Source organism: Saimiri boliviensis, chromosome 4 (genome assembly GCF_048565385.1).
Source record: "Saimiri boliviensis isolate mSaiBol1 chromosome 4, mSaiBol1.pri, whole genome shotgun sequence".
NCBI classification, from domain to species: domain Eukaryota; kingdom Metazoa; phylum Chordata; class Mammalia; order Primates; family Cebidae; genus Saimiri; species Saimiri boliviensis.
The window spans coordinates 149,686,478-149,712,808 of record NC_133452.1 but is presented as its reverse complement, the minus strand read 5'-3'; the positions used below and the strand labels follow the sequence as shown (position 1 = coordinate 149,712,808).

The window sequence follows — 26,331 nt, the reverse complement described above, 5'->3', positions numbered from 1 at the left end:
CCTCAGGTTGTAACCTTTATAATCAACCAGTAACCATAACCAGTGAAGTGTTTCCTTGAGGTTCTCCCCCATGAGATAAAGTCTTGCTCTTGTCGCCCAGGTTGAAGTGCAATGGCATGATCTCAGCTCACTGCAACCTCCACCTCCCAGGTTCCAGTGATTCTCCTGCCTTAGCATCCCGAGTAACTGGGATTACAGGTGCCTGCCACCACACCGGGCTAATTTTTGTATTTTTAGCATATACGCAGTTTTGCCATGTTGGCCAGGCTGGTCTGGAACTCCTGAACTCGTGATCTGCCCGCCTTAGGCCCCCAAAGTGCTGGGATTACAGGCATGAGCCACCACGCCTGGCCTCCTTTAGTTCTATGAGCTGTTCTAGCAAATGATGAAACCTCAAGGAGGGGTCAATGGGAACCCCTGACTTACAGCCAGTCAGAAATACGGTAAGCTCAGACTTTCTACTGATGTCTAAATGGGACTCATTTCTAGGACTGTGCCTTTAACTTGTGGGACTGGATGCCAATACCAGACAGACAACAGAACTGAATTAAACTGTAGGACACCCAGTTGGTATCCTAGAGAATTGCTTGGTGTGGGGGAAAAAAAAAAAACCAGACATCACTTATCATAGAAGTGATCTATGTGAGGGTGGATAAAACAGTGAGTACCTTTTTTTGGGGGGGTGGGTGATGGTGCTGGAGTGCAGTGATCTCAGCTCACTGCAACCTCCACCTCCTGGGTTCAAGCAATTCTCCTGCCTGAGCCTCCCAAGTAAGTAGCTAGGATTACAGCTGCCTGGCACTATGCCTGGCTAATTTTTGTATTTTTAGTAGAGATGGGGTTTCACCATGCTGGCCAGACTGGTCTTGAACTCCTGACCTCAGGTGATCTGCTTACCTCGGCCTCCCAAAATGCTAGGATTACAGGTGTGAGCTATCATGACCAGACAACAGTGAGTATGTTTCATCAGATATGTTTTTACCAATTTTTTTTAAAAATGTAAAAGCATAGCTATAAATTTGAAGAATAATTAGATCAAGACCATAAATGACTAAGAATTTTAAAACAAAACAAAGAGTCCTTAAAACGGAGGACGGGTATGATTATTAAAAAGCAACATGAGGAATCTTTGTGGTGATGGATTTGTTCTTTGACTACAGCAATGGATACACATGTAAGCAATAAACTGTAAAGTAATAAAGACATATGGAGAAGAGTACAAGTGTACAAGAAATACCTGGCAAAATCTGGATGAGATTGGTGGATTACATCAATGTCAATATCCTGGTTGTGATATTATACTGTGGATATCCGAGATGTTCCCATTGGGTAAACTTGATAAAGGGTACATGTGCTCTCTATGTATTTATTACATCTTACAACTGTGATTCTTATAGTCTCAAAAGTTTAATTTTAAAAAATGAAAGAGGGAATAGAAAGATTTTTTTAAATCAGCTTAGCCTGCCAAATTCTTAAACAATTGGCACATAGAATGCACTCAGGCAATTTGAAATTATTTTAAATAAGAGACATCTGATATATTTTACAGTGTATATTAAACTACCATGCATGCTTCTCAATAGCGTAAGAGATAGATGCTAGTGATTACAGAAAAATAGACAAATCTTGCATTTTAGAGACTTTACCAGCATTCAGGGAAACAGTATTTCGGACTATAACTCTCAAAAAAGGGCTTCAATTTATAATAAATACGCTAAAATTTAAAAACCTCAACTTCTTCAGCAGATATCTGCATAATAAAAGATGTAGTTTTCCAAAGTGAACCTAAGAAAGTGAGAAAAGTGAGAATATAAGGGAGTGTAATGGGGGGTGTATGTTTCATCAAGGGACCTCTTTTCTCAATTTACTCTGAGACAGGGAAAGGCTCTGCAACAACCAGACTCTTCAATAGAAGAAGTCAACAATCTACCTTTTATCACAAGCCCACTTTAAAAAGTTTCTATAATACAATTAAAGGAAACAATTTCTTGACGATATTTAACACTATGAACAGGAGATTATCTGACAGTATTTAAAAAAACATTGTTTGACTACTGAATATGTAGCTATGACTGCACCAATAAACCTACCTAAAATAAGGCAAAGTAAAATTTCAGTTTGTTTTGTAAAACCCCAAGATATCAAAATAATCACAAAATTCAAACAGAATCTCAAATGGTCCTCCAGTGACCAGTCCAGGATTATTCCTTCATCAGACTGAACATGAACAGAGTACCCTAATGTCAGATTTACTTTTATGTTTCTCTCTTTCAAAAAATTATACTCTTTATGATGAAAAAAATGAACTCTCTCGAGAATATTTACGGTTATGTTAGGTTTTGTGTTATTACTATTATTGTGAATTACCTGATAGATCAGTATAACCTCATGAGTGAACAGGACCTCTAAAGATCTGGATCAACTCTAGATAAGCAAAACTGTCTAAGGTCCCAACACTACCGGCAAATACATAAAACCTACTGGATTAGTTCAGGTGAAGAGAACTGCAGGATCCTAAGGACTAGAGCAAAAGCAGATGCCCAAGTCCCTGGGAAGAACACCTAGTAAAAAGACAGGAGTGGACTACCACAGCCTTTTCTTAAACTGTCTATGCTAAAGTGAACACACAGAGGCTCACTGTTTTCTGTCTCCCCCCATACCCCACCTCATCCAAGCTTCTAGCAATTGGGCAAAAATGAAGGGAGGAAGCGAGAGAGAGACTTTGCTAGTGCTGAAAAATATATAAAACAAACATTTTAAAAATGTAATACACAAACAACGAAACTTGGAAGCATCACATGCCTATAATCACCATAACTCTCTCGAAGGGAATATCCCTTCTTCCAGAACATATCTCAGAAATTCCTTTTGTAACTTTCCCCCTCAAGACTAACAATAATCCTCACTTTAATTTTGACTGGATTGTTGCAGTGTGTTACTTTTTGGTGGGGTAAAAGGCAGGAGAGTTATGATCTGTTCCAGACTCCAAACAATACTAGAAATAGCTCTGCTTCCAATCTGTAACTCTCATCAGCTCTGGTTACCAAGTCACTAAAAAATTATCTTCTGTGCTTTTGTTTTTAATACTCAACAAAATTATTTTTGAGAAATGAATTTCTCTAGATGTCTAAAAAATATTAACTGAGTAAAAACAAGTAAAAAAAAAAAAGGTACATATTATATAATCCTATTTGTTTAAAAGAAGTACCTGTTCCTATCTGTACAGAAAACATATAAACAAATGGAAGAAGACCAAACAATGGCTGTCTTTTAGAGATAAAAGATGAATGGTCCTATTTTATACATTCTTTACTGTTTTAAACAACCAGTCTGAAATATCTTATGCAAATTTTTACTGCAAATATACTATTTTTAGAAATTCATTTTTCTTTTCTTTTTAAGAGCTAGCAGTCTTGCTATGTTGCCCAGGCTGGACTCAAACTCCTGGGCTCAAATAATTTTCCTGCTTCGGTCTCCTGAGTAGCTAGTACTACAGGCATGTACCACTATGCCTGGCTCTCATTCTTTGTCAAAGGAGAAGATGCTTTACTAGATCAATGATTCTCACCTTGAGCTGCTCATGAGAGCTACTGCATACTGGGTATGCAGTAGAGGCAGAAATCACTAGGATAAAGTTATATAAGAGCTGTTTATTTAAAAATCCAACAAAACCTATCTCATTAGACTAACCATTTTTTCAATCCTCAAAAACAGAGAATCTAATCTCTCTACTAAAGTCATTAGCAAGTCAACATTGAAAACTTATTATATACTCAACATTCTAGAAATCAAGCTGAAAATACCATTTTCTACTTTATAGAAATGGTCCATATTATATATTTAAATAATCTGTGTCCAAATTAGTTTAGTTCAAGCTTTTTGTTATACCAGCAAATCTAAGGTGTAGAATTTGCTCCCATTTTCTAACAGCAGTGACTTCTGAATTTGGGGACATGTCCCACATAGGGGACTTATTCAGACTTTCAGAGAGATGATACACTTACAATTTGAAAAAGTGCAATATAGATTGGGGCTGGCAAAATATAGCCCATGAGCCACATCTAGCCTGTCTCTGTGGAGTCTGTGAGAATGGTTTTTAGATTTTGAAATGATTTTTTAAAATCAAAAAATACAAAAAATTAAAACATTAGCCAGGCATACTGGTGCATTCCTGTGATCCCTCACTACACAGGAGGCTGAGATGGGAGAATCATTGGAGCCTGGGAGGTCAAGGCTGCAGCAGTGAGCCATGATCATACTACCCAGCCTGGGTGATAGACTGAAACCCTGCCTCAAAAAAAAAAAGAAAAAAAGAAAAAAGAAAAAAGAAAAGAAAAGAAAAAGAAAAAATACATAAAGAACAATAATTCATGACATATAAAAATCATAGGAAACACAAATTTCGGTGTTCATAGTTTTATTAGAACACACTCATTCGTAATAGTCTATGACAACTTTCAAGCTACACTGGCATTGCTGAGTAGTTGTGACAGAGACTACATGGCCCATGAAGCCAAAAACATTAACATTTACTATATTTTCTATTTAAGTAAAATAAAATACTATTGCTAAAAGTAGACTATTTACTGCATTTACAAAAAAAGTTTGCTGACTCCTGAGCTAAGCCTGGCTGTCCTATCCCCCATTGAAAATTACAGTCAAGGTACCTTCACATATTATCAAGAGTTGGCACTTTGAGTGTTCAATTAATGATATTTCAATGCTATTATGTTCTAATTCCTCAGCTACTGCAGAGTACAGTATGCAACTGACACTATGGGGTACATAACCCTGCGCAAGGGGGTGGATTGTTAAGAAAGGTCCCAAGAAGAGTCATCACCACACATGAATTTTTAAAAAATTAACAAGATTTAAACAAATTAGAGAATCATGTTGGAGGTGCAATAAGAGTGGGGAGTGGGAGGTGGGACTTGGTTGTATGTTGGAGTCACCTGGAAGAGCCTAAAATAAATGATGATGCCTTGATACCACCCCCAGACATTCTGATTTAATTGGTTTAGGATATAGCTTGGGCACTGGAATTTTTTTAAGTTTCCCAAGTTTAAACGTTTCTTATGCTCCTGTACACCCAAGAATAAGAAACCACTACTCTAAAACACAATGTTCAAATCATGAAATTATATATAATAGAGAATATGAAATTACAAGAACTCTGAGTTTGACTAAAACCAAAAATATATGGAAAGATAAGGTTGTAAGTTACAGTGGTGTGCTAGAACCGGAGTAATTTTTGGTGAAGAGAGGGGAGGCTTATAGATCCTAAGGAATGGAGAATTTTTGTGAAAATTGAAGATTATGGGGATCCAATAAAAACTTTAAATAAAGAAGTTACAGAATCATATCTCCTATAAAAAAGATTACTCTGGTAGATATGGGAAAGTGGGACTGGACAGAGATTAAGAGACTATAAGAATATTTCAAGAGTACAAAGAGATTAGCCAGGTGTGGTGGCATAAGCCCATACATACATAGTCCAAGCTTCTCAGGAGGCTGAGGCAGGAGGGTTGCTTGAGCCCAGCAGTTTGAGGCTGCAGTGAGCTATGTTTGTGCCACTGCACTTCAGCTGGACAATGGAGTGAGACCATGTCACCATTGAAAATAAATAAATAATGAGAATAAATGAATAAATAATAAAAAACTTAAAAAGATAAATTAAGGCCTGGATTTACATACTTTCAATTTATGGGACTGAAAATAATCTGAGAAATATTTAGGAGAACTTGCTGATGGCCTGGATGATAGAGGTGAGGGAAATGTGGTGTCTGGCTTCCCAGATTTCTGGTGTGAACATCTGGATGAATGATAATGCCATTAGGCTTGGGAGTATAAAAAAGTACATTTAGTCCATCTACCATACTCTTCAAACACTGGTGAGAAGCAAGCAGTAAAGAAACTAAAAGTAGGAAAATATCAAGTACAAAAATGTAAAGATTACCTGCACAATTACATTATGGACGATGTTCTAAAAATCTCTAAATTTCTTCTTTAAATTATTTTATTTTATTTTTTTTTAAGTTCTGGGGTACAGGTGCAGGATGTGCATGTTTGTGACATAGGTAAACATGTGCCAAGGTGGTTTGTTACACCTAACAACCCATCACCTCGGTATTAAGCCCAGCATGCATTAATTTCAGGTTTGTTAATGTCTCCAATTTTTTCCTAAATGCATTTTGCTGAATTTAAAATCTATGATTACTAAAACAGTTCAGTTGTTCTATTTAAATTTCAATATAAAAGTTGCAAAAAATGTCACTCCCACCCAATGAGAAAAGGTTAAATTATAAAATTGTAACTTTTCCTCAGCCCATTAGTGAGGTGAGGATGCAAAGCAAGAAGTGGGGGACACGTGTTACCTGGTAAAGCACAGGAGCAGGCGGTGGGCAACATACAAGTGGGTAAGAAGAAATCAGCTAAAATGTTTACAGACTGTTAAAGACCAAGCATGGGTTAACATGTCAGCTTTGAGTAAGTGACACAAGCGACAGACACAAATGCACACTCGCTTACAAATGCTTTTCCGCAGGTCTCTACTGGGTGCTCCCTGGGAAGACTGGGTAATAGGCCAGAGACTGGAGAGAGCCACAGTGGTGTAGGCCTGCGGGTGGTGACACTGGCTGCTGGGGAAACACGGAAATCTTGCTTCTTGCGACCCTTTTATTCAAGGCAAAAGCCATTGGGGAGGGCAGCAAATCCTGTCACCCTCAAGGGACAGGCAAAGCTCTACTAGAACTCCAGTTAAGAGAAGGGTAGAAGAATAGGATCTCTATTCCTCGGGGAGAAGCAGAAAACCGTCCAGGACCCAGGACCCTATTCCAAGCAGAGGTCTGTTATTGCTGACGAAAGGATGGGAGACTCCTGCCTAAGAACAATCACACATAAAAGGAGAGTTTGACCACTACAGTTCAGAAAGGCAGGAATGCTGACAAAGCCCCAACCCCTGAGATCCCCATACACACAGTGTGCCTAACACGAAAACAGGACAGCTTCCATTAGGAACCTGGCAGCAAGTAACAAGCATCAGCATTCCGCCACTTGGGGGAGGCAGATGCGTGGAGAGACCACTTCTGAGGCACAGTCATGCAGAAATGGCTAAAAGCTACAATTGGAGGATGTCACTGAGAATAACCCCGTAGCACCCAGCTCCCAACCTAAGCACAAGGCAACAACAGCAACGTCTAGAGAATGTGAAGCATGTGGTGTACTGAAGGTAACCACAACAACAAAATTCGAATTCACCTCGACTCCTGAGTAGATTAAATCAACTCTCACACTAATGGTCTAACAGAAGCAGCAGCCCATTTCCAGACATAAACACTACGTACTTCAGTCCCTATTGAGACTTGTTCAATTAAAAAATTTTAAGAAGCACACAAAAGCAGGAAAAACCCACTGCTGAGAGATAAAGCAATCTATGGAACCAGAGTCAGAGATGACCTAGATTGTGGAATAACCAGACAGGAACTTTACAATAATTATCATTAATTATGTTCGAGGCTCTAGTGGAAGAAATGGATAACACACATGAACAGATGGGGAATTTCAGTAGAGATGGAAATTCTAAGAGTCAAATGAAAATGCTAGAAGTTTAGAAAAAAATATATTGAAATGAAGAATTCCTCTAATGAGCTCACCAATACTACTCAACACAGTTGAACAAATAATCAGTGAACTTAACAATAAATCAAGAGAAATTATTCAAACTCAAAGAGTTAAGAGAAAAAAAAAAAACAGAAAAAAAAAAGCAGCAGCAGAGGGGTCAGCAGAGAACAATTCAAGAGCTAAGGAACCATTTCAAATGATTTAACATATATGTAATTGGAATCTAGAAGAAAGAGACAATGGAAAAGAAAAGGTATTTGAAGAGAAAGTGCCTGAAATTTTCCAAAAATAATGAAAGCAATCAAACCACAAATCCAAGACTCTCACAGAATCCTAAGCAAGATAAAAACCTCCCACATCCAAGAACCAAAAAACAACAAAACAAAAATAAACCACAAACACATACCTAGACACATCATAGTGAAATGACTGAAAACCAAAAATGAAGGGAAAATACTAAGGGTGGTCAGAGGTTAAAAGATGTATTACAAATACTGGAACAAATATAAAAAGAAAAGGAAACTTCTCATCAGAAACTTCCAACTCAGAAGACAAGAGAGTGACATCTTTAAAATACTGAAAGGGGGGAAAAAACTATAAAGCCAGAAATCTATATCCAATAAAAATGTCTTTCAAAACTAAAGGTGAAATTATGACTTATTTGTAAGAAAGAGAAAATCTCAGAGAATCAACTGCCAGCAGATCTATGCTACAAAATATACTGAAGGAAGTGCTTTAGACAGGATTATGATACCAGATGGAAACTTTATACCAAGAAATAATTAACAAAAATTAAAGTGAAGACAAACATAAAATACTTTTTTTTCTTACTTTTAAAAATTTTTATTTATTTATTCATTTTTTTGAGATGGACTCTTGCTCTTGTTGCCCAGGCTGGAGTGCAATGGCATGAGCCCGGCTCACTGCAACCTCCACCTTCTGGGTTCAAGTGATTCTCCTACCTCAGCCTCCCAAGTAGCTGGGATTACAGACATGTGGCCACCACACCAGGCTAATTTTTTGTATTTTTAGTAGAGACAGGGTTTCTTCCATGTTGGTCAGGCTGGTCTCAAACTCCTGACCTCAGATGATCCACCCACCTTGGCCTGCCAAAGGGCTGGGATTACAGGTGTGAGATACTGCACCCAGCCTTTTTTCTTATTTTTAATTACTCTAACATTTCAAACAGATTTAAAAATAAATTATATTTATCAACTGGCAAACACATTTAATATATAAGTTAAAGCTACTGTAGATACTTAGTAGTTTTTTTTTTTACTTTTGCCTCTTAAAAGAGAGCAGAAACACTCGCTTTTCAACTAATTGTGACGCCTTCAAGAGCTACTTTAACATAGTGCCTGTCTTAAAATTCATGGCAATACTGTTTATTACCCACTTAGACTAAATTACCCTTTTGCTTGCTAATTATATGATTTCAAACTGTAAACAACAATACCCATAATTAAACAGTAAAAGAAAATTCTTAGAAAAACAGGTTTTTAATTAAAACCAATCAAACTGTCATTTGTTTTAAAGAAATCAGGTTAAGGCCATTTAAAATAGTTCAAAAATTGCTCTATATTTTAGCCACTGCAGTAGCTTCCTAAAAGATGCCATTCAATTTGTTCTTCCCCATAACTGGTTAACCTAGTAATTACTCAATTATAATTCCATTGATTTTTACTCAGATAAAACGTGTAAGGATTAAACATCAAAATCTGAATCTAGTATGAAATTAGAACAGTAATTATACAATGGTTTTAATTATTATCATGTGTACTTGAACATCTTAAATTATATGTATCATACAAAAAAAAATTTATTCATACTGTTTTGAATCACTGGCCTAAAAAAACCTCAATGAAGAAGAGTAAAATGTTTTACAATCTCATGATATAATATTTCCATTGCATATTTATACCAAATACTGAAAAAGAAACTTCTTACATCAATGAGCATAACTTGTAATGAAACTCTCAATATAACACATTACTAAAACTAAATATAAACAGCTGACCAAATGAGTGACAGATAAGGCAATAAAACACAACCAGGAAAACTGCAAATAATGCAAAGTAAGATCACAGTAATTACACCTTAAATATTATTCTGACTAACTGTAAGGAAGTAATTATGCTGTACTGGGATTAAAAGAGAGATAATTTCATAACTGGAACGAATCTTTAATTATTGAATAGAGTTTCCTAAACCAAGTTTCAAGAAAGCCTAAGTCTAAGAGGTCAGAAGTGTTCAGAGAGCAAAGATTTTCTTGGTTCTAAATCTTACTCTACAAATGAGTATATAAAAGGTCTGAAGAAGTCCCACTTAAAAAAGAAAGTTGCTTAACTTGAAAGATTAAAGAAACAAATTTATGTGCAAATGCATACGGTTTTTTCTTAACTCCTAGTAAAATCTCTAAACTTTTTCTTAACTCGTGAAATTTCTAGATCAGCTCTCCCTTAATCAATATGACAACTGTTTACATTAGATAGTATTAGTGAAGAAACAGGCCTGGAAAAAACATGTGACTTGTCTAAAGTTCAAAAAAAACTAGCTAGTAGAAGTTGAGGCTAAAAGGCTTGACTCATACATTCAAGGATCCTATTACTTCTTTAAAATCTTTATTTTTAGAGAAAAATTTAGCAGAACCCCAATTATCCAAAGGAAGAGGGATGGAAATTCCAATAGCTGCTCACTTAACATATTTACATAAACATTTTTAATGTTCAGTTCTCCAACATATTTAGATTTAATATAACTAAAACGTTTAGAATTTTTAAGATACAGTAGACCCTTGAACAATGCAGGTTTGAACTGCATGAATCTACATACATGGGGATTTTTTTTTTTTCAATTAAACATGGAGCAAAAATATTCTCAGCATACAAAACCCACCTACAGGCAGGGTCAGCTTTTCATATATATGGGTTCTGTGCAGTATTTTGGTATATGCAGTGGTCCTAGAATCAATCTCCCACATATATTTTGAGACCAAAATAGACTGACACTTTATCAAGTAAGACTGACCCCAAGGTTAAGGAAGCAAACTTAGCTACAGGTCACGGGTTCAGGGCCCAGGTGGCATGGCAAATTTCTAAAGTCCTACGGCTCTAAATTCTCTGTCAACAGGAGCTATTATACCCCCCTAGCTGATTTACAACCCAGACCACAACTCCGATTAGACACAGGATCAGCCTTATAAAAATTATTTTCTGATAAGCAATTGTAGACCTGAAGCCAGTCTCTACCAGGACACAGAGATTGCGCACAAACTGCCTTTGCATCCTACAGTTCACTTTTTGACAGAAATTCTACCTCATTTTAATGCTAAGACCTCACCCCAAAGTAAACACAGAATGTATGTTACACATTTACCCACTAAGCATGCACTCAGCTCCTCTCATAAATATGTATAGCTTTCCCCCCAAACCTGCTAACTATTGTATAACACAGACTCTGAGAGGCAATAAAACCCAACCTCCCGTTCCCTTCTTCGGAGACAGCACCTTCTGCACATGCACATGGCAGAGAAACTGTACATGCAATTTCCTGGTTTGCAAATTGATATTACTGATAAAGCTATCCTTCTACTATTTAGCTATCCTAGTGGTCTTTTGGATGACGACACTGAGGGATGACTATTATATTTTAATAAGGATAATTTTCTATGGCTAAAAACTCATACAAATGAAGAAAACATTCTCCAAAGATAAATTTAGTATAATTTGTTAGAAGACAGTCACTTTAAAAAAAAACTGGTTTATCATATGCTCTTGGAAATGAGTCATTTATATAGAAATTTTAATAAGTCAAAATCTCCCGTATTAACTATTATACACCATAAGATAGCTATAAATTGATCACAAAAAAACTAATTTTTACAAAATCAGGTGTTCCCAACCCCTAAGCTGTCAATAACAAAATCTCCTGAAGAGCTAGTTTACAATGAAGCATCCTAGGCCCTGTTCTCAGGTCCTAATTCCATAGATACTGACTGGAGCCGTGGATCTGTATGAACTGTTCCAGGCGATTCTGATAACGTAGGCCTGGAAACCATGACAGATTCAAGTAATTCATGGTAGGGAGTGACAGAAGAAAAAACCATATAATGAAAATCCAGTTTCACATTACTGATAAAACCTTCTTCGCTTTCCAAGGCACCCGAAGGTAGCAATGTAATCATGTCCTGGCAGTACCATCCCAGAGGCAGTTCGCCTCTCCTGCCTCTCTACCCTCCCATGGACAGGTTCCTCCTCCATTCTCTACCTCTTCTTTTGTTGTCTTCAAAATCCCATTGCCTGGTTCTTCCTGAACTCAGCAAACCACAAAAGAACTACTTAATCGGTTAGCTTTTCTAGATCACTGAGCTCCTTTTGGGTAATGACTATATTTTCACTTTTGTTCATCACTGTTTACCACAAAGACTGGCACATAACTCATAATCAAGAAATATCAAGATTAATCCTTGAAAATGCTACTGTGCAATTTAACATGATTCTACACATCAGGACAGCTTTTTGCTTCTTCTAATCACCTTGTGTTTATAGAAACTTCATCCCTTCACCTACTATGACGCCCCTAGTCTTCCCTTAGCCTCATTCCTTTCTCCCCATACCCATCTTTAAGACTGTCTTAGCCAGCATAGAGGAAGCCTCCAGGGGTCCCCACCACACCCTTGAGCAGTCTGATCACACAGTGTTCCAGAGCTGGTCTCTGTATGACCAATAGAATATGACAGACATAATGGTATATCACTTCCAAGACTGTGGAAGACTGTGGCTTGTTTTGGTTTCTCTTTCTATGTGTGTCTATGTGTATGTGATCTCTTGCTCTGAAAAAAACATGTTGTGAGTAGCCCTATGGAGAGGCCTCCCACCACCGGTAAAGAGCCATATGAATGCTCCTGAAATCTGACCCCCACAGCCCCAGGCAAGTCTGCAGAGAATGCAGAATTCCTGGCTGACAGTTTGAGCTTGACCCTGAGCCAGAACCAGCATTCCTGACCATCAGAGACGGTATGAGAAAATAAATGTATCTTGTGTTAAGCTGCTAAATTTGGAGGTAATGTCATTCAGCAATAGATAACTAATACAAAGATGTGTAAGTTAATACTCAAGAACATCAACTTCTTGAAAATAGTCACTGTGTGTTATTTATCTTTGTATCTCTGACAGCACCATGTCCACTGTAAAGTTACTCAAATGTTTGCTCAACTAGACTGACAGTGGTAATTTTTCATGTCATGGCTTAGACATTCTTATAAGCAAGGGCAAAATATTCTTTGCCTAATTCCTCACTGAATTAATAATGGTGTCTACCTTGTGGGATTACTGTGAGGCTCAAACGAAATAATAAACATAACATTCTTAGAACAATGCCAAAACACATTAAAAGTGTTAAAGAAATATTAACTACTAAAAGTAAAATTTCTAAAAAGAAAATATATCACTCTCCTTCCTTAGTACTGAAACCCTGGGTATGCATTTTTTATCTAAGAATTATACAATCTGTCAGGGTAAAGTGCTGGTTTAAAAAAAGAAAAAAAAGAATTAGCCAGGTGCAGTGGCTCATGCCTCTAATCCCAGCACTTTGGAGGCCAAGGCAGGTGGACCACCTGAGATCAGGAGTTTGAGACCAGCCTGACCAACATGGTGAAACAAACCCCGCATCTACAAAAAATACAAAGGATGGCGGATCCCTGTAATCCCAGCTACTAAGGAGGCTGAGGCAGAAGAATCGCTTAAACCTGGAAGGTGGAGATTGCAGTGAGCCGAGATCACATCACTGCACTCCAGCCTGGGCATGACAGAGTGAGACTCAGTCGCCCCGCTAAAAAAAAAAATTATACAACCCATGACAGGATTATGAAAAAGCATTAGAGGCTGGGCATAGTGGCTCACGCCTGTAATCCTAGCACTTTGGGAGGCCAAAGTGGGCAGACTGTTTGAGCCCAGGAGTGGGATAGCATATCAAATGAAGGGGAGTAATGAAGTATGTTAATAAGCTAATGTTAATTGGTCCAGTAACCTACATTCCTCAAAACTATTTTCATTTTTTTCAAGTTCTACTACAAGAAGTAGATATATGCTTTTAGATTATATTCCATGATTATTATAACACAAGCAGGAGGATTCCAGTAAAGAATTGTGTTCTTCCTATTTGCACAGCTTGGTGAAAAAAATGTTTTTCTTTCAAGGCTTAAGCTGCTTAAAGTCACAAGATGGAATATGACAATCTAATGAGGTCTCCTTTAAAAGTGTTGCTACTGCCAGTGTTTGTTCTATCATTATTTTATTGTTAATACAGTCATTAAAAATACATAATTAACCTATCACACCTGATAGAATAACATATATTAAAATAATAAATTGTATGCTCACTTTAATTATAAAAAATGAAATGCATGCAAAATGCTTTATATAGTGTCTGATACATAGTGAGGGTTCAATAAATATAGCCATCAGCAGACTTACTCATCTGATACTACAGTAAGTTTGGCATGCTACACTCTCTGGGCTCTCCTCTTACCTCTGACTACTCTTTTTTTTTTTTTAAAGAGATGTTGTCTCCTTGTGTCACACAGACTGGACTGCAGTGGCACGATCTTGGCTCACTGCAACCTCCACCTCCCAGGTTCAAGCAATTCTTCTGCCTCAGCCTCCCAAGTAGCTGGGATTAGAGGCACGTGCCACCATACCTGGCTAATTTCTTTTGTATTTTAGTAAAGCAGGGTTTCACCGTGTTGCCCAGGCTGGTCTCAAACTCCTGAACTCAGACAATCCACCCTCCTCAGCTTCCCAAAGTGCTAGGATTACAGGTGTGAGACACTGTGCCCGGCCACCTCTGACCACTCTTAATTCCAATTTCCTTCCTCAGTTTTAATTCCTTGTTCCCATCTCTACCTCCTCCCTCTTCTGTTTAGGTTTCTTTTCTACAGAAAATATATCCCTAGAAACTGTGACTCCTCTTCCTGAACTATCTTACTTTCTTAGACCTTCCTTTCAATCACTAAACACAGATAAATACACTTTATTATAACATAGTTAATATTAAAGAATCAAAATTATAACTTAAGCTGTCCCAAGATTTATCCAGAAAATGCTTCAGGTCTAAGAAATGTCATCTGGACCTTGGACTTAGTATTGCTAGAGGATATGAATTTATAATTCAAAAGTAATGGGACAGAAATTAAGAAAATAAAAAGTCTAATTAATGACAAATGGTAAAAAAAAAACTAATTAGAATTTCGATTTCTTAAAAATTATAGCATCTTCAATCTCAATAAGATATACAGGTAAGCCTCCAAAGAAGTTAAATCCTATGAAGGACATATCATACTGGCACTTGTTGACTCTGTACCATCAAGGGTAAGGACTTGTCACTTTTTTTTTTTTTTTTTTTTTTTTTTAAGTAAAATGGAGGTCTGGCATAAAGACTGAAAAGTTGCATGTATCTTTAGGGCTATATTTATAAAACATAAATAACTCTAAGTAGACATTAGAAGTAACTTTATCTACCTAAACTCACCTCCTATAATGGAGCATTTAGGAAGAGGAACTTAACCTAATGATAAGCTAGAACACAGAATAACTCCAAGAGAAGCATGCCTGCTTGGGAGCACTATTGAAGCAAGGTGCTAACTTTACTAGTATGAACGTCAACAATTCCAAATATATATACTAAATATTTATTCTTTTTTTCTTTTGACTGACACTAAATATTAAAACTAAAATGGCTTAGCAACTGTAATGCCTAAAAGAGAGCTATAATGCAGTATATATGTATATGTATACATATCCTAAAAAATAAAATATATACATATATACACGCACATATATCTATGCTTATCTCCCTGCTTATCTGCAGTTTCACTTTCCACAATTTCAGTTACTCACTATCGACTGTTGTCTGAAAATAGATGAATATAGTATGATACAATATTTTAAGAGCAAGAGACCATATTCATATAACTTTTATGACAGTATATTTTTATAATTGTTCTATTTTATTATTGTTGTTGTTAATCTCTGACTGTGCCTAACTTCTAAGTTAAACTTTATCACAGGTATGCATGTGTAGGAAAAAACACAGTACAGGCATGTGTTACTTAATGATGGGGACACATTCTGAAAAATGTGTCATTAGGCCATTTCATTATGTGCAAACATTATAGTGTGTACTTACACCAACCTAGATGGTATAGCCTAACATATATTATATTTAGGCTATATGGCATAGCCTACTGCTCCTAGGCAACAAACCTGTATAACCATGTGACTTTACTCAATACTGTAGGAAAGTGTAACACAATGGGAAGTATTTTTGTCTCTAAATATTTAAAAGGTACAGTAAAAATATAGCAGAAAAGATGAAAAACTAGGAAATCTGTATGAACTTATCATGAATAGAGCTTGCAGGCCTGGAAGTTGCTCCGGGTGAAACTGTGAGTGAATCTGAAAGCCTAGGATATTACGGTATACTACCATAGGCTTTATAAACACTATATACAGGCAACACAAAATTTATTTTTAAAATACTTTTTGTTCTTCAATAATTAACCTTAGCTTACTGTAACTTTTCTACTTTGTAAACTTTTAAGTTTTCTAACTTTTTAATGCTTTACTAATAACACTTAGCTTAAAACAAAATTTATTGTACAGTTGTATGAAAAATATATTCTTATTTTATAAGCTTTTTTTCTACTTCTAAAATTAAAAAAAATAATTGCTAAAAACTAAGACCCAAACATACATATCAGCCTAGGCCTATACAGGGTCAGGGTCATCAGTATCCCTGTCTTCTACCTCCACACCTTGTCCCATGGGAAGTCTTCAGGGGCAATGACAGGCAGGGAGCTGTCATCTCCTAAAGTAACAATGTCTTCTTCTGGAATTCTGAAGGATCTTCCTGAGGCTGTTTTACAGTTTTTCTTTTTTATTTTCCATAAGTAGGGGTACATTCTAAAATAATCAAAAGTTTAGTACAGTAAATATATAAACCAGTAACAGTCATTTGTTATCAAGTATTATGTACTGTACATAACTATATATGCTCTTCTTTTATAGAACAGGCAGTATAGTAGGTCTGCTGACATCAGCATCACTATAAACATGTGAGTAACGTGTTGCACTATGACATTAGGATAGCCACGATCTCAGTAGGTGATAGAAATTTTTTAGCTCCATTATAGTCTTATGGGAGCATCATCATATGAGGTTCTTAACTGGAAAGTTACATGGCACATGACTGTATATATGGAGTTCAGAAATATCCATGGTTTCAGCCATCCACTGGGGGGTTTGGAACATATTCCCCTTGACTAAAGGGTATTACTATTACTACTTACTACTACAACATACACACACACACACACACACACACACACACACACAGAGAGAGAGAGAGAGAGAGAGAGAGAGAGAGAGAGAGAGAGAGAAGCCTTTGAACCTTCATTCTGGGTTCAATTTCCAGCCTCCCAATGCTTATAACCAATAGAAAGAGGGGAATACCTGCCCCCACATTTGCTGCTGACACTGAAAGAAACCAGCCTGAAGCACCCCTCATCTTTTCCCCAGAAACCAATTATCCCCTTCCTAACACCAGCCAACTTTTGCATTTACACTGGGGTTTACAGATCCTATCCTTTTCTAAATAAAAATTCTTCCCTAAACTCTTAGCAACCAAATTTGGGTCAGAACACTAAGATGGAAGTCAAAATAGTTAAAGAAAATAAAAGTAAAGCAAAAGGATACATTTAATTGCATTTTTTTAAAACAGTCAAGTTACCTAAAAAACTAAAAGAATATAAACAATATTGACTGTCATTTTAGACTGGGGGTTGGGAATTTAGAACATATTTGAAGAAAGAAAATCTATTTGAGAAAGTAAGGAAGCCATTTATCTCTCAACTTCAGAAGCATATAACCGATACAGTTAAACAATGTAGGAATCCTGTGAAAAACACACTTTAAGTGATATATACAGAAAGAAACGTTGGCAGTGGTTATTAAGTGACAGATATGGGGTTTCTAGGATTAATCTGCTCTATGTGGAATCCCCATACAAATGTCTTCCAAGGTGGGGGAAATAAATAGCAGGCTGAACTTGGTAGGAGTTCTAAACTGGATAGATGATAAATATGGATCACTAGCTTTTACAAAGGCAATGGCAACTTAAAATTTTAGAAACCCCAATATATTACATTTTCCAGTATATTTTATCTCCTGGACATATTAGTTCCATTCATACATCTTCAGGCTCGCTGATGCAAATACTTACCAGGGTCATCTTAAGTATTGGCTGAATATCCCCTATCTGAAAGGCTTGAGACCAGAAGGATTTCAGACTTCAGATTTTGGAAAATTTTCATGCTGTTTACTGGTTCAGCATCCCTAATCTGAAAATCTGAAATCTGAAATGCTTAGTATTTCCTTTGAGTGTCATGCTGGTACTCAAAAACTTTAGGATTTTGGAGCATTTTGAATTTTAAAATTTCAGATTAGGAATGTTCAACCTGTACCGTAGATTTACTCTCTGTCAACCTGCCTGAGTGAACAAGCTATGTAGGATAAAAAGGAAAGGCAGAGAACTAAGGGCCAGGATACTCTGGTTTAGTCCTGTCTCTGTCATTAAATAATTGATCTCAGCCATGTCACTTCACTGATGGAGTGATATTTCAAGATTTCTAAAATGAAGTGGTTCTGGCTCTAAAATGTTAAGATGTTCGTAGTTCTCATTACTTTTTAAGAATTTATTTTTATCAAAGTAATACATAAACAAGACTATTTTCTAGAGGTCAGACTCTAAGATAAAAAGGTCAGTGTATTTTCCCACTTCACCTATGGGGATAATACACAAAGTGAAGAATCACATCACATCTCTTTCTTTGCACAGGGGAAAAAAACACTAGTGAGAGCCTATTTCCCTTTCATTTGGTATTTAATTAACCAGAATGCCTACCAAGCAAATTTGTGCAAATCCTTCACACAGTTATTTCTTAAATCCAAGTAGGCCTGGTTCTTCACTATGCTCCTTTCTGTTAGTTTCATTTCTAATTTTATGCTGATGACAAAAATGCCTTCTGACTTAACAGTATGTTATCATATTATGAAAAAAGATAATGACTTTTTTGCTTATTGACTATCAGATTTAAGCAAGTTATTCTTTGCTTCAGTATCTGAATCTGTAAAATGAGAACAATAATCTCTCTCAGGATTGTTGAAAAGATTAAACAAAATACATGAAAGCACTGTACCCAGCACAGAAAACGACACTCAATAAAGCATTTGGATGTTTTAAAGGTATGTATAACAATTATGCTTATGAGTTGCTTAACACTTCATTTCTCTTTAACAGCATATTCACTCCAAGAAACGCAGCTGAGAAACAATGCAATATAGAATGTTTAAATCATGCAACTATTAAAATTTTAAAAATTCACCTCAATAAACATGTATTTGTCATTTACTAGGTGCCAGGTACCATAATCCTAGGGTACAAGATTCAAAGGTGAGACAACGGACTGACCCTCAAAAAGCTCATAGTCTAGAAGAGACAAATATAAATTGTGTCAATAAAAAACATAATAAAACTATGTACAAACAGCAGAAGTAACAAGATAAGGCAAGAAATTAATTTTGCTTGAAGAAAGTAAGGAGGAAGTAGTTGAAGTAGCACGGTAAAGAAGAAAGGAGTCTAGTGGCTAAGACTTGAGTCGAAAGCCCAGCTCAGTCATTATTAGCTGTAAGATTTAGGACACTGTAATTTACCTCTCTGAGTTTCCTTTTAAATGTACTTTGAACAGTTATTCTGAAGATTAGAAATAATATATGTAAAGTATCTAACACATACCAGCCATTCAACAAATGAGAGATGCTTTACAAGTTGTGTTTACTCGCCTCTTCTTAGTAGACTAGGTTATAAATGGCACTGTAGGCAGCATCTGTTGACTAATGATTAAGACACATATAGATCACTAAGGTCACTGGCATGGAGAGGGCCACAATTAATCCCATCCAGAATATTATCACTTATAGACTGTCACTGTTGAGAAGAGATGTGGTTCCTAACATGTGGCACACTCAACCACTCGTGAAACATTATGTCTAATTGTTTCTTTCTGCATTTTTACCCTGACACCTAGAATTTTACATATTCAGACAGTCGTTATTTCCTAGTAGAGGTTCCCATGTTCCTCAGTCCCACTTTAGTCCTAGTTTAGCATATCCTTTATGAAATGGCAAGGTCCAATGAGCACCTGGCAAGTATGAAGATCATACTGAAAGACAATTGGAGCTAATCCTGGATAACTACTATTATCATCTTAATGGTTGATTTGTGGAACTGGAGGCAATTTTAATATTTGGAATCTCACTTATTCAAAAATATTGTAGAAGCTGGCCAGGAATTAAGTTACATTTACATTTACTTTATGACTCCCAAAGCTAACTTTCTTTAAAAACCCTTCAATGAGCTAAGCCAGTCATTAACATCTACAGGCATACCTTGCTTTACTGTACTTTACTTTATTTTGATTTTTACAAATGGTAAGTCTGAGGCAATTCTGTGTCAAGCAAGTCTATCAGTACCATTTTTCCAACAGCATGTGCTGACTTTACTTCACATTCTGGTAATTCTCACAATATTTCAAATTTTATTATTGTATCTGTTATGGTGATCTGTGATTAAGTGGTCTTTGATGTTACCATTATAACTGTTTGGGGTTGCAACAAACCACAACCATATAAGGCAGGGAACTTAATCAGTAAATCTTGTGTGTGTTCTCACTGCTCCACCAATCAGCCATTCTCCAGTCTCTCTTCCTCTCCTCGGGCTTCCTTATTCCCTGAGATACAACAATATTGAAATCAGGCCAATTAATAACCATACATTGGCATCTAAGTTCAAGTGAAAGGAAGAGTCAGATATTTCACTTTAAATTAAGTGCTAGAGATGATAAAGCATAGTGAGAAAGGCATGTCCAAAGATGAGCTGGACTAAAAGCTAGGCCTCTTGCACCAAACAGCCAAGATGTGAATGCAAAGAAAAGTTCTTAAAGGAAATTAAAAGTGTTACACTAGTGAACACGCAAATGATAAGAAAGCAAAACAGACCAATTTCTGATATGGAGAAAGTTTGGGTGGTCTAAACAAAAGACGAAACCAGCTACAACATTCCCTTATGCCAAAGCCTAACCCAGAGAAAGGCCCCAAAACTCTTCAATTCCATGAAGGCTGAGACAGGAGGAAGCTGCAAAAGAAAGTTTGATACTAGCAGACATTGGTTCATGAGGTTTAACAAAAAGACACCTCCATAACATAAAAGTGCAAGGGAAAGCAGCAAATGCTGATGTAGAAGCACAAATTATCCAAAAGATCTAGCTAAGTGATGAAGGTACCTACCTCAAACAGATATTCCATGTAGATGAAACAGCCTTGTATCAGAAGAAGATGCCATTTAGGACTTGCACAGCTAGAGAGAAGTCAATGCCTTACTTCAAAGCTTCAAAGGACAGGCTGACTCTTCTTAGGAGCTAATGCAGCTAGTGACTTTATATTAAAGCCAATGCTCATTTACCATTCTGGCGCCCTTGAGAATTATGCTAAATCTATTCTACCTGCACTCTATAAATGAAACAAAAAAGCCTGGATGACAGTACATTAGTTTATAGCATTGCCTATTGAATATGTGAAGCCCACTGTTAAGAACTGCTCAGAAAAAAAAAAAAAGACTCCTTTCATTTTAATGAATATTATTCTCCATTGACAATGTACCTGGTCAACCAAGAGCTGTGATGGAGATGTCCAAGTAGATCCATGTTGTTTTCATGCCTGCTAACACAACATCCATTCTACAGACCATGGATCAAAGAGTAATTTTGCCTTTCTAGTCTTATTATTTAAGAAATACACTGTGTAAGAGGGCTAAAACTGCCAGAGATAGTGATTCTTTTGATGGATCTGGGCAAAGGAAACTGAAAAACCTTCCGGAGAGGAGTCACCATTCTAGATGCCATTAAGAACATTCGTGACTCATGAGGTAAAAGTATCAACTTTCATAGGAGTTGGAATGCAGTTGATTCTACCCTTCATGGATGACTTTGAGGGGATCAACACTTCAGTGGAGGAAGTAATCACACGTGTGGTGGAAATAGCAAGAGGACTAGAATTAGAAGTGAAGCATGAAGATGTGATTGAATTGCTACAATCTCATGATAAAGTTTGAATGGATGACGAGTTTCGTCTTAGGGATGAGCAAAGAAAGTGGTTTCTTGAGATGGAATCTACCCTGGGTAAAGATTATGTGAACACCACTGAAATGACAACAAAGGATTTAGACTGCTACATAAACTCCGTTGATAAAGCAGCAGCAGGGTTTGAAACGACTGACTCCAATTTTGAAAGTTCTACTGTGGGTAAAATGCTATCATATAGCAACACATGATACAGAGAACTCTTTCATGAAAGGAAGAGTCTATTGCTCTTCCTTAGTGGCAAACTTGTTGTTTCAAGAAACTGCATCCCAATCTCCAGCAATCACCACCTTGATCAGTCAGTAGCCATCAAAACAGAGACAAGACCCTCTGTCAGAAAAAAGATAATGACCCTGCTGAAGGCTGAGATGATCTGTAGTAGCATTTTTCAGCAATAACATATTTTTAAATTAAGGTCTGTACTTTTGGTCTGAAATCTACTCAGTACTTTTGGTCTGAAAAAAGTACAGATGTTAATTTAAAAATACTTCATTGCTGAAATAAAGTAAACAAAGTTTCTTATTCTTAAATTTAAGAAGTCTGTACTTTTTTTTTCAGCATTTCATGTAAATGTTATTGCACATTTAAAGACATGTAAAATCTAACTTTGATATGCACTAGGATACCAAAAAAATTCATGTGACTCACTTTATTACAATATTTGCTTTATTGAGGTGGTCTGAAACCAAACCTGCAGTATTCTAAGGCACAAACATACGTTAAGTCCCTACTTTTCATTTCACTTCAACAAAAATTGGTACAGTTCAAATACCAAACAGTGGATAAATGCAAGCAAAATCGTAAGTAAGATAAAGCAGTCTACCTCTAAATTCAATTGAATCATGAGACGGTCTTTATGTCCATTTAGTTTTCCAGAACCTCTAATAATATGTTCCTTACCGGCAATCATCATGTAAAAGTCAGTCTGTTTCAAGTTAAATAACCACAGCCTTAAAAGTGAGGAGAGCATGAAGCAATCCAGAATCCTTTAAATGTATAGTTTCCATTCAAGGAAACCAGTGTCCTTAAAGTTGTCTTTTGTGGTATATAATTCCATAAAATTTTCTTCTATGAATGTCTGTATTCTATACCATGCCAGACTTTATATATATGTTATATATATATATATATATATATATATATATACACACACACACACATACACAAGTTATATTTGTAAAATACTCGTAACACTCTTAACCAGTTTGACAAAATGCATTTTGAAATACTAATGTTCTATTGAAATTAACTGCCTTACATATTTTCAAGAATTAAATCCGGAGTATATTTTTAAGATATTTTCCTCTGAAAAGCAGGCACTGGGGAGTCACCAAATCGCAACTGATTCTCTTTCCCGTAAATTCTACTTTTAGAGAATAATTTGTAAATTCAGAACTCAAAGTATAATGTAAGCATTTCCAATAACAAAACCAGAAGTTTCTTCACAAAGCAAGTCTATATACTGAATTAAAATATTATGTGTATTATCGGTCTCTTTCACAAATAGAAATTGATGTTATAAGGCCAATTCCTGACAGCCTTAATAAACGAAGGGAAATACACAAAATTATCAAATGTCTCAGAAGCAGCAGCTGGAGGCCTGAGGGAAAGAGACAGACAGACAAAAGGAAATGGGAGGGGAAGGAGATATGTGAAGCTAACACGCTTAGACTGCACTAGACCTCAGCTCAGCCCCTGACCCACTATAATCTACTCAGTTATCTCTATCTCCCCAAAATTAACGGTTGAAAAGCAAATCGACCATTGTGGGCAGTGATTTTAGGTCCTACATTTGGCTTGAGATTTGCCAGAAAAAAAAAAGAGCTAAATCAGAAAAAGATGTAAATAGCAAGAAGCGCTGTGTGTGTGGAAGGGGGAGGGGAGGAGGGTAATGGAATAAAAGCGAACTGCGCTCAAGTCTCAGCACTAAAGCTACTCCGCGCGTACTACGGAGGCCGGGCCGCCGCCCGGAGCTCTCCCCGTGCAGGGCAGGAGCGGGGGTCGCAGATGCTCCCCCGGGACTCAGGGAAGGGGGTGGCGGGCGCCGGCGTCCCCGGGACACGCGCAGAGTGGCTCCGATTAACACCTTCCTCGCCGGGACCCGGAGCTCCGAGCGGGGCGCGCACGGGGGTGGGGCGGCGAGGAGCGCGTCCCCCGGGAGGGAGAAGACGGGAGAGGGGCGGACCGCATCCCAGTCCCCAGCCCAGGCGCGTCAATTACCCGTGAGGTTCCTCAGCACCGTCCCGTGGGCCCAGAGGCTCAGGACCTGCTGCACCGACAGGTTGATCATGGAGTGGTCGCCCCCCTCCGCCTTCATCTTCCCCGAGGGGCGCCCGCCTCCCTCTCCTCGGGGGCCTGGCGGCGGCGGCGGCTGCGAGGCTCGGGGGGCGGCGGCGGGTGCGCGGCTCCTCCAGGCCGCCGCCGCCGGTGGAGGCTGCGGGGCGCCGGGCCGGGCGCTGCTGCTGCTGCCGCCGGAGGGCCTCCGTTGGGGGGCCGCTCAGCGTGTCTCCCAGGCAGCCCCCTCCCCGCCGGGGAGACATTGAGGACGGCGAACGGAGGAGGGTGGGGAGGGGGCCGGGCGCCGTCCCCGCGCGGCCCCCGAGCGAGGACTCGGGGCGGAGGAGGCCGCCGCCGCTCCCTCTCAGGGGCAGCGCCGCGCCGCGGGGGCCGGACACGCGAAGAGGCCGAGGTCACGCCGGGAGCCTGGCGCTGACGGGCAGCCGGCAGGTGCAGCCCCCGACGGGGCCCAGCTCATCGCCGCCGGAGGACGAAGAGGCGCGGGACCGGCCGGAGGCTGCGGCGGCACCTGCCGCCCGCCTGCCCGCCCTCGGGTCGCCGACACTCGAGGAACCGCCCCCTCCACCCGCAGCCGCCGGCGGGCCGCTCGTGCGCGCGCGCGCGCGCGCTTCTCAACCCGGCCCCTCCTCCCCCGCCGTCCCCGGAGCCGCTGCGCATGCCCACTCCCCCGCTCGCTGCGACCCGCCGCCCTCCGGCAGCCGGTCGGCCTCAAAGCCCTCCTTCTCCCGCTCCCCTCGCGCTCCAGCGCGCGTGGCTGACGGCGCCGAGCGTCGGCCCGCAGCGGGGCGGAGGGAAGCGAGGCCTACGTCACTGGCGCCACCGCCGGGCCTTGCTGCTGATTGGGTGCTCCAAGGGAACCGCCTCCACGCCCCCCACCCCCGGACCCTAGGCGCGCGCCCTGGGAGACCTGAAGACTGGGAGCCCTCGCCCCGGCGCTGCGGGGTGCGCGCGGTGCGGGCGGTGTGGGCGGTGCGGGAGCCGGCGCTGGAGGAGCAGCCCTGACCCACGGAGGGGCTGCTGAACTCGGTGAGGTGGATGCTGTGACAGTTCAGATTTTTGCCTTAAAATATAATGCTTTTGGTAAAGATGCTTACGTATAACTTTTTTTAAAGGTGTAAATATCTCAACATTAAGGTATATGTATTTGCCGTTTTTGTTTTTGTTTTTGTTTTTTTTCTGAGCGTGAATCAAATGACCTAGATAGGTCACTTACTTGCAGAACGCATGTTAAAACACCTAAAACACAAATAACACCCGCGTATCATTCTGCCAGTGCCTCTTCCCGCTGCAAGAACGTGGGCTTCCCAGGGTTCCAGGTCCTGCCATCACTTGTTTACTTTAGGCTCGGTAGGTGTCCTAATCTTCAAGGCCATCGACAGCTCTAGCCCCACCTTTTTTTTGTGATAGTATTCTTTTATCTAAATTTTGTTTGTTTGTTTTTTTCTATCGGACTTAATAGATCTCTCTCCCTATGCTTTGCTGTTTTTCTTCATGTCCAGCGTTAGACAGAGGAGCATCTAAAATCCAACTACAAGTTAAACTCCTCGAAATTTGAAACCTTTTTACTTTACAAAATAAAAATTTAAGTTTTAGCAATATAAGTATGCACTCGCCAGCCCCTCCCCCACCTTTTCCAACCCCTCTGCTATCTGGCTAAAGAAAAATTTACAAAGAGAAGTGAAGAAATACCTGCTGTAGCTAAATCATAAAGTGTATTTGGCAAAGCCCTGAAGGGTTGAATTACCTGTGAAATGTCTTGGCCTTAAAATAATATTTACATATACAGCACCTTAAAATAATATTTACAGATATACATTTATTTCCACTTTAAAATAATATTTACATATACACATTTATTTCTTCGTTTATTTGTATTTTCCTTTTGATGTCACAACACAAGAAAAAGAAATTTTTGCACCATTAATAAGAATTGAGCCAAAGCTTGTAATGCAAAGTTTATCTTCCTCCTAGAATTTAGATTTAATTAGATCTATTAATTTAAGATTACAGAATATCAAACATAAAAGAGGCTTTAAATTTTTCTAATTTATTTATCTTACAGATAGGGAAACGAATTCTGTGAATTAAGTGACTTTGGACAGAGATGACAGCACTTCAGAGCTCAGTTTCTGAATCCTGGTCTATTATTCTTTCTAGCAACC

At 38.6% G+C, this 26,331-nt stretch overlaps 1 protein-coding gene across 1 annotated transcript in view; it reads right to left on the bottom strand.

Moving 5' to 3' along the window:
* TMEM170B (transmembrane protein 170B) overlaps nt 1–24,721 on the bottom strand; it is a 43,297-nt gene extending 18,576 nt beyond the window's left edge. Inside the window, exon 1 of the mRNA XM_003927345.4 lies at nt 24,092–24,721. Within this exon, the coding sequence (XP_003927394.1) occupies nt 24,092–24,188 (97 nt within the window). The 5' untranslated portion in view covers nt 24,189–24,721. The remainder of the gene's footprint in view (nt 1–24,091) is intronic.
* Between the last annotated feature and the right edge of the window lie 1,610 nt (nt 24,722–26,331).